Below are 9,473 nucleotides of genomic sequence, written 5' to 3'. Positions count from 1 at the left end.
CATATACTGTGTCTTCGTAATCCCCAACAACTGGTTTGACGCTAAATGACACCGAGCACACAAAACGGTATACAATAAAATATCTATTTGACATAAATGGAAAGGACCATGTCACATCCAAGAACCACCATGAGGGGAGTAGACATTCAATTTATAGAGTTATCTTAAAACAGCCATTCGAATGAAACAAAGACAAACTGAAAGAAAACACTTGTCGATACACACATCCCCCCCCCCCCCAACCCCTCAAATAAGAAAAATAATCAGCCAGCCGTCTAACGCCAAGAGTGTAAGACCATTCCAAAATATCATTTTAACTCCACAGCTGTATCCATTGTGCCGTCTCTATCTCCATCTCTGTTCTGTTGGATGGGTGGTGTTATGCCCCGGCATCCGTCTGGCAAGGTGAGTATCTGTAGGTGTACAGCTTGTTGTCTGCTCCTCCGCTCAACATCAGCTGAAACAAACACATGAGAAAGAGAAAAAGAAAAATCAAATATTCTTGTACATTCACATCATCTTGTCATCATATATTCTTGTCATTTGTAACTATTCATACTGTAGCACAAAAACAACCGCATTTCAAGAAATAGCCAACCTGTCCTTTTAATACAATCAAAGTTATGATGATGACTGAAACTTTATCTAAAAATTTCTATCTATTAGCCTTTTTATAAAGCCTTACTTGTTGTTTTTGTCCTATACATTTGAATTTGTCCGTCTTGTCTCCAACTCAAATGTTATTGTGCTTCTTACTTTGTGAGGCCCTTACTAATCTATAATACCGTAATTGTTTTTTATTATTTATTCTATTTTAATTGATGACAATTGTATGCCCACTCTCTGGTTTTAACAGTACGTTTTTAAAAGTGACATACAAATAATGATTTACTGACTTACCCCAGACCACTTAAGTGACTTTACAATCGTTAAAAAAAAAAATTCCAATATTGAAAGCAAATCACAGAAGTGGGAAAAAAAAAAGACTTAAATTCTTAATCACAATGAATATTTAATATTCATTTGTATGACAATTTATCATCAACTAAAATGTCAAGATGATGACAGCAGCTCAAGTTCTGAACACAATCTCTCTTTAGCCCAAGAATTCTAACAGTATTAATTATTAATTAAAAGGATTCATAACACCAGGGTTAGTTCTGGTATTACAAAACTAAATTCAAGGACTTGCAAGTTCTTTTGTAAGCACAGTTGTTGTCATTTTGAAGGACCTCACACAAAACAAATATGATAGAGTGTCAATGTGATCTTTCTTAATGAAAATATGACGTAAAGTAAGTCTCATTGAAATTAATTTACTATTTATATTGGTTTATATGAGGTCAAAATGCAAGCACCTCAAGGAGCTGGTCAGAAACCTGTAAGACTATAACACAATGACTGACAAATTACAGTCTTTGGAACAGGAGGGCCATGTCAAAAGTTTCATTAAACCCCCTTCCGCGTGGGGCGCAGCATGTTGTTAAGTCTACAAGAAAAATACATTTCAGTGACTTGAAGTACTTCTTCGGTTGCGCCGTTTGATATACATATTCCACCAGGTTTGTGCGTCTTACCCCACTCTCCGTCCAGTCCACGCAGAACACTTTGTCCTCGTGAGCCGCCAGGTCGTACAGAGGAGCCTTGCAGCTGAAACGGCAGAACGTTCATGAGACCGGATAAATGATCCAGCTTTTGTCCTTTTGGTCTGACTTTAATTATTTTTCAAAAGCAAAAAAGCAAAAAAAAACAAAAAACATTTAATTTACCAACATTATTACTTACATCGTAGTAATTTATTAAATATTTATTATTTATCGACAGACGGACAGACAATTAAGTTTGTTTTTCCACAACCTTTCAAGCACTTCAGCACAAAAGCACTGAGCAGCAACGCAGAAGCATTTCTGAGGGTGAAATTCAAGCACCTCAAGGACCTGCTAAGAACCCAGCTAATACTATTTCTTGAATCAAGCTGGTGACACAAGTGAGTTAAAGTAGATTCACTTAATAAATTGTCCATTGTTTTCTATTTTTCAAATACATTTTTTAGGTTTATTGTATATTGCAACATTTTCAATGTATTTTTAAATAATTTTTTAGGATTAAATCATTCTGGCAAACTGAACTTGGACACCCTGTATCTTTTATGATTTTTTTGGGCATTATGTCTACCAGTAAATGAGACACATTGAGATTCAGTTGAGTAGATGTAAAGACCTTCTCGTGTCCCACAGCTTGACCACGTTGTCCAGGGATCCAGAGAGCAGCTGGTGCTCGTGGGACGGCGCCCACTTCACCGCTGTGACCCAGCCCGTGTGGGAGGTGAGGGACAGCAGCACCAACGACCCGTCTGGGGACAAAAGAAGACACTGGCCTCAAAAATCCACGTGAATGTGCAAAGTTCTCATATAAATTAGTAACAAATCCATGACTATATATTCCAACTATTCCAACTATATATTCCAATATTCCCAGGGCAGACACAGCATGGTTTTAAGGGCATGCAATACGCATGCCCTTAAAACCATGCTGTGTCTGCCCTGGGAATAGAACCAATTCTGACAACAACAACTGTTGGCTGTTAATAAATACGAGAGAAACTAAATGTATTGAGTCTGTGAAATAGGCGGGTTTTAGATTGAATCAGGGTTGATTTTGTGGGGTCTTTTTTAAGTAGTGTGCCCCCTCCTTTTTCAGCCGAGTACCCCTTTCACTGGCATTGGGAGAAAAAAAATAAAATAAACATAAATGATGTGCTGTATGTGCGTTGTATGTGTTTTTTAAACATATATATAGCGAATAACTTTTTTTTCCTGAGTACCGCTGCAGTAGGGGCACGAGTACCCCCATTTGAGAAACACTACTCTCTAGCACCAAGTCCCCTTTTGTGTTTGTTTTTTTTTTCCACAGCTGCCAATAATAGAAAAAACTAGTCAATGCTAAATAAAAAGAAGGAATAACGTAGATGACATGGCAGAGGACCACTATGAGTTCTAAATCCAAATTCAGGGGTTGTACTTATGCTACTCTCTACTTTATTGGACAACATTTTATTTTCTGGTTTTATTTTTTGTTTAGTTTTAGCTTAAGTGAATTTAGTAATAACAATAGTAGGAGTTATAATTCATAGCCTATATACCCATAACAATTTATCCTGTGCGTATCACATCTTGTATATTTTTATATATCTGACCAATTCTGTTTTGTATTCTTTGGCTATTTATATATATTTGACAGTTTTGACTTTTAATACCATTTTTACTTTGCTTTTAATTCAATTTTTTCTTTTGTTTAATGTGACATGTTTCTTGAAGTGAAAAAATGACTGTCAGTGGTTGACATTTCTAATGACCCCAGTCTGTGGTATTCAGTAAAAGCAACTGATTAAGAATCTGTATCAGAACGTATGTATATGTATGTGACAAATCATCTCTTGAACGTGAACTTGAACCAATGATTCTGAGAGATTGACACTGTAGCTTTTACTTCTCTATCTGCTCGACGCTGGATACTCGCTCTTGGGAAGTCTGAGGGATTCCCTTCCATCTCTCGCTGGCGTAAGAATGTCATGTTCCTCCTTCAGCTTGAGAAGATGAAATTCTCTTTCAATGGTTTTAATAATGAATTGTTTTTGAGAAATGGCAGCCCTTTAGTTCTTATTTTAAAGATCTTGCACAGTTTCACTTCTGATGAAAGCTTTTTAAAATGATTTATCTTATTGAAAATCCCCACGACACTATGTGTGGGGGAGGGGGATCAGACTGTTTGTCTTGGGTGTTCAGGCTATATGAATGTATAAGAACCAAAACAATTTCATCCAGATTTGTTGAACACTTTGTGTAATATGCAACAATGGATGTGCTATTTAAAAAATAATAATAATAATAAAATTTGTATATATATTTATAATATAATGATCAAAATAATTAGTATCCATAGTGATGACATGGAGAAGAGCTCCTGAAAACTTTTATCTAAAAATGTATATCTATTAACCTTTTTATAAAGCCTTAGCCCCTTGTTTTCTTCCTATACATTTGAATTTGTCCGTCCTGTGTCCAACTCAATTTTTATTGCGCTTCTTACTTTGTGAGGCCCTTACTAATCTATAATAATTTTGTTTTTATCATTTATTCTATTTTAATTGATGACAATGTATGCCCACTCTCTCTGGCTTTAACAGTACGTTTTTAAAAGTGACATACAAATAATGATTTACTGACTTACCCCAGACCACTTAAGTGACTTTACAATCGTAAAAAAATAAATTCCAATATTGTAAGGGGAAGTGGGAAAAAAAAAAGACTTAAATTCTTAATCATAATGAATATTTAATGTTCATTTGTATGATGACGTGGAGAAGATAACACCCGTGGAGTGCGGCGGTACCTTTGGTGCGGGGATCCCAGAGTCGGATGTGTCTGTCGGTGCTTCCAGAGGCGAGCCGTCGACACAGAGGGGAGTAGGAGATGCAGTTGAACACTTTGCTGCCCGTCTGGAAGACAAAGGGACCAGCATCAGTCCGGTGCACCCCTCTCAAAAGAGACCAGGGCTCCCACCACCCGGCCCTCACCAGCGCACTCTTCTGCTCCCCCGTCTCGGCGTCCCACACTCGGATGGTGTGATCCCACGATGCGCTGCACAGCTCCTCGCTGTCGCTCCACAGGACGGAGGACACCGCCTCGCTGTGTCCCGCCAGCGTCAACAGGGGCGTCTGGGCGGAGGAAACGCTCAGTTCATTGCCATATTATGACCGAAACCTCGACGGCGGAGTGAAAGGTGGAGCAGCGCGACCCCGCTCACCCTGGTCAGACCCTGCTGCTCCGTCTTGGGCTTCTTCCTGGGTCGGTTTGGAGGCTCCTCCACCACGTCCTCCGCCTCTGTGGGCACTGGAGACGCAGGGGAGGGTGAGGTTTCGAATAGAACCTTCTAGGCGTCCTTCTCTTTTATAAGTCCCTTTGTACGATTCTCATATTTGTAGAGGAAATTCTGCCAAATTAAAGTCGAGCCCCAGATTCAGGAACACTTTTAGACAATGCCATGTCCCAAAGTACACACATTCCAAAACAAAAATATTTGTTGTTAATGAAGATATCAAGATATTAAGATAATTGTCACAACATACGTGCTTGAACAAGTGTCAATTTAATTTGGACATGAGAAAAATAGGAGCCACTCGAACTTGAGCAGCGCCCCAAATTGTGTCAAACATTATTAGAGGCAGTTTTACACAGTTTTGGGCATTGTTCATGTTTTAGTAGCTCCAATTACACCCCCACCTACAAATTTGTTCCGCTCACGATTCATAAATTAAACCTACTGATTGAAAACAACTTAACAGGGACAAGGTTGTTTCACATTTCTACAACCCACCTGCAGACCAAATGTTCAGCGTTTTGTCCCAGGAGCCGCTGCAGAACTGAGCGTGAGAAACAGAAACAGTTTTCATGATTAACAAAACACAGCTGTTGCAATCCTAATAACACTAAATGTTGGTTGCAGAACTTTCACGTTATACTCTTAGACACAGACGAGGTCTAATCGGAGACTAAATCCCACTTTTAATCTGGACAAACTGAAATGGCTGTTCTCAGTCATGGTTTAAAACAGTCTCAGACTTGCCCGAGTCTTGGTTGAGAACATCTGATTCCAGAAGGAAGATGATCTAGATCTAAGTGAAGGCTGAAATTAAATCTTTGGATTAATGGGCGTGGCCTCCAGGTCGACCTGGACTAAGACCAGCACCAAGACCAGACAGAAGGAGCTGACTAGTCCGTCATTACATTAGTAGGACTTCCTAATCTAGAACTAATTCATCTTAATTTAAGCATCCTCTCAGAAAGGCATTTTTTAATTCTGGATTCATTTAAGTAGGATTACTTTCGTCCTTATTTAGATTAAACACTGTGTGAAAAACCGCCCCTTCTTTGAAGTCTTCTCTGAAATTCTCTACTTTTGCTGCTGAGTCCTGATGGAACTCAGCATTGCTCCACAGCCATTTATTTTTAAACGATCCCCCCCCATTCCTCCGTACCTTTGTCCCAGTGGGGTCAGTGGAAACGGTGTCCACGCTCCCTGCATGGCCTCGGCAGCAGTGTCTGGCCTTCACCTTGTTCTTCTCAGAGTTCCACTCCCACAGCAGGACGGTCTGGTCCAGAGAGGAGGTGAGGAGCAGGGAGGTCAGACCATCTGGACACCCAGGAAAAAGAGGGGGGGGGGGGGGGGGGTTTGAAGGTGAAGGTGTTGCCTCAGAATCTACGACCTGTTAAAAGTATCTTGAGATTCTCCGCGGCGCTCACCCCTCCGGACCCAGGCCACGTCTTTAACCACGTCGGTGTGTCCGGCGACTGTCATCACCGCCTTGCCCTCCACCGACCAGATCCTGGCCGTTTTGTCATAGGAGCCCGTCAGGATCCTGCCCAAGGGGAGACAAATTCAATGCCTGAAAGCCAAAACAAACTTCACTTGTTTCGGCATCGGACCTATTTGAACCTTGTGTTCACTTGTCCACTAGAGGACAGGATAGGATTCTACCTTGTTCAACCGATCGGGGTTTACTGGACATGGAAGCAAATAATGTTTTCACATGGCATTCGATTTTTGGAGATTTTTTGGAGGGAAAAATATTTATTAAAATTTTTATGCCAGTCACCCAGTGCGATGTCAGACTGTCTCACCATTCAGAGTCTCCGTGAACCGAGCTGATCCAGTCATCGTGCATCATGCACTCCTCGGGCTCAGGGGCAGTGATTCGCTCCACATACTCGATCTCTACTACGTCTTCCTGCAAAGACACAGATACATAAGGTGGCTTCACATCGAATGCACAATCGTATGCGGCAGTCAGATGAACTGCGTCTGAGTTTCGCAGTTTTCCAGAACAACAGCTAGTGGTTTGCTGAGCTGGACATTTACCAATTTCAAATGATAAGAATATAAAAATATCCCAAACCCCCTTTATACGGTGTTTTCAAAGTGTGAGCAAAAATTTGAAACACACAGAGTTCACTTATATAAAAATTGATTTATTTAACGTTAATGTTATTAATGTAATTATTTTGAAATAGGTGACTTATTTGCTTAGTTTTAAGCGCAGTTCCAATAAAGATCTCGTGACTCACGTCACTTCCAATCATAGTGCGGAACCAAAACTTGTTGCATGAGTATGAATGGACTTCCACCTTGTTCTAGTAGTTAGTTGTGTTCAGTGTGAAGCAGGCTACAGATTCAGTGTGAGGCCAGACGGTCAAACGTTAATTCCAATGTGACAGAGGAAGCGGTCGGGTTGTCGTCGTACCGTGGATATGCCCTCCGTCTCCATGTGAGCGGACAGCGCCGTACGGAGGAACTGGCCCCTGACCAGGAAGTCAAACTCAACCTGTTTGTGAGATGCTGTGCAACGAGAGACACCCATTAGTCCACGTTTTACTTCTCGAGCAAAGGCTCACATTACACTGAACACATTTTATTGAGCCCAAGTAAAATAAACACAAGCGCCTCCTTTATTCCGTCAGTTTGTTTTACCATTCTTAGCTTGCAGTAGTTTGTTGATGACACTGCCGAGGTCCTGCACTTCAGAGCAAGCCGGGATGGAGAAAGGCACGTCATCAACTGCATACCTTGAGAAAAAAAAAAAAAAAAAGATATGCACTTGGGTTACCATTCACCCCTGCAACGTGACCCAAACACAGACATGATAACTTGGCAGTCAGTCAAAAGATCCGCAAAACATCCTATTGAACATTGTGTCAAATAACACATAGCTATTCAATATGGACACTGATTTGTCAATGTATAACTATTCAATACAGAATTCAATATATACTGTATATCTATATTCATCCACATCATTGCACAATAAACTTATTATGTTTATATCATTATTCGCTATCAGGACACGACACATACTATGCTGCATACTACATATATATATATATACACACACACATATATATATATATACACATACATACATACATATATTTTAAATATGGATAATTAATTTTTGGCCTTGTATATACACAGTATTTTTCCGATTTAGATTATATTATTTTACCATCACATTTATTTAAAAATACATATGTTTCGATAATCATATAATTCGATTTTGTTATTACATTCTTCCTACTTTGTTAGGAACAGCCTCTGGAATTGACCCTTACATTCATTTATTGCACCCTACCCGTTTGACGTGTGAAAAAGAAGGAATTTCGGAATTTTGGACGTCGAACAACTCGATTTAGCGCAGACGTCGAGGACTAGAATGTAGCGGGCCGATTGGCAACGTGTTTACTAAAATCCACAAGCTACTGCCCCAGCAACTACACTGACTACCAGTCAAACCCAGCGCTCTCACACGGACACCCGTACGGATACCACAACGTATCCACAAACGCTTGGAGCGGAAAGTCGGCACCTACTTCTTGTTCTCTGTGAAGAATCTCGCTTGTAATTGGGACATTTTTGTACTCCCTTTGCTTTCCCTCTTGGTCAAGCGGAGACTCGATAAACAACCTGCTCCCACTTCCCCCGACACGTGCTTCCCCCTGCACCACCACCACGTGGTGGTTCGGGCCAAAGCCGTCGACGACAGAGAGGTCGATCGGGCAGCGCGGATCGGGCCTCCATCCGTAATGTCTGATCATGTTCCGCTCGCTCTCTCTCTCTCTCCGGTGCGTTCGAGTGGGATTCGTCGGCTCCCACAGGATTTCTGACGTTGATCAGCTATTTACAACATATTATACATTTATATTTTCCTGGAAATGTTTAGTTTCCCACCCCGGTAGTCTATGCGCGGATTTTATTTACTATTTGTATGCAAACTTGCACGATTTCCCATCTGCGGCCGTGACTTGTTAAGAGGTTTTGTTTTATTTTTTGGGTTGACTGTACGTGACAAAACCTCTCGGTAAACTCTTAGGTTTGTTGTACGGCGGTGTTCCTTTCCATTTTTATTCATTTTTTAGGTTTGTTGCATATCGCCCATTTTAACTTGAGGAACTACGATTTTAGTCATGACCCACTGTATTACTGCAACTTCCATGCAGGGATGGAAAAAAGTCCAAGATCTTAATATATACACACATTCTATACACTTCATCAGGCACACCTGTAATGCAACAACACCAGCTCTGCCATCATTTATACTTCTATGAATTTTAAAATATTCCGTTTATGTTGACATAGCCAGAAATATGTATATTCAATTGTTTATGACTGAGATCAATTAAATGTGTTTGTACTTAAAATGATATTGAGACATGTTTCTAATTCTTTGCCCTCCCTATTGACATACATGAGGGGGGGGGGGGGGGGGACTATAAGAAACACTCCTGAATATAATGCAGCTCAGTACCACATCACCAACTATGATCTTGACGCTAAAACATAATTGTAATCTTCTATGACAGCGTAAAAAACAGATGCTGAACATTATAGGCAACATAAAGCAACATTTATGGCTGAGCTGG

At 40.4% G+C, this 9,473-nt stretch overlaps 1 protein-coding gene across 2 annotated transcripts; it reads right to left on the bottom strand.

Annotated features, from left to right (window-relative positions):
• Nucleotides 1–271: 271 nt before the first annotated feature.
• Nucleotides 272–8,538, bottom strand: wdr12 (WD repeat domain 12). 2 transcript variants are annotated; one of them, XM_079996899.1, is made up of 13 exons: nt 8,424–8,538; nt 7,528–7,622; nt 7,301–7,395; nt 6,681–6,787; nt 6,303–6,418; nt 6,038–6,192; nt 5,370–5,422; nt 4,807–4,883; nt 4,577–4,717; nt 4,393–4,498; nt 2,221–2,353; nt 1,578–1,650; nt 272–457 (listed from the first exon to the last, which is right to left on the bottom strand). In XM_079996899.1, the coding sequence occupies exons 1-13, from the start codon at nt 8,462–8,464 to the stop codon at nt 309–311; spliced, it is 1,341 nt and encodes a 446-aa protein (XP_079853025.1). In that variant the 5' UTR covers nt 8,465–8,538; the 3' UTR covers nt 272–308. The 2 variants fall into 2 exon arrangements, with proteins under 2 accessions (XP_079853025.1, XP_079853026.1); XM_079996900.1 differs by having other exon boundaries at nt 4,807–4,892; nt 5,377–5,422.
• Between the last annotated feature and the right edge of the window lie 935 nt (nt 8,539–9,473).

The sequence above is a fragment of the Zeus faber genome, assembly GCF_960531495.2.
Source record: "Zeus faber genome assembly, chromosome: 2".
Classification (NCBI taxonomy): Eukaryota; Metazoa; Chordata; class Actinopteri; order Zeiformes; family Zeidae; genus Zeus; species Zeus faber.
This window is presented reverse-complemented; position numbering and strand designations above follow the sequence as displayed.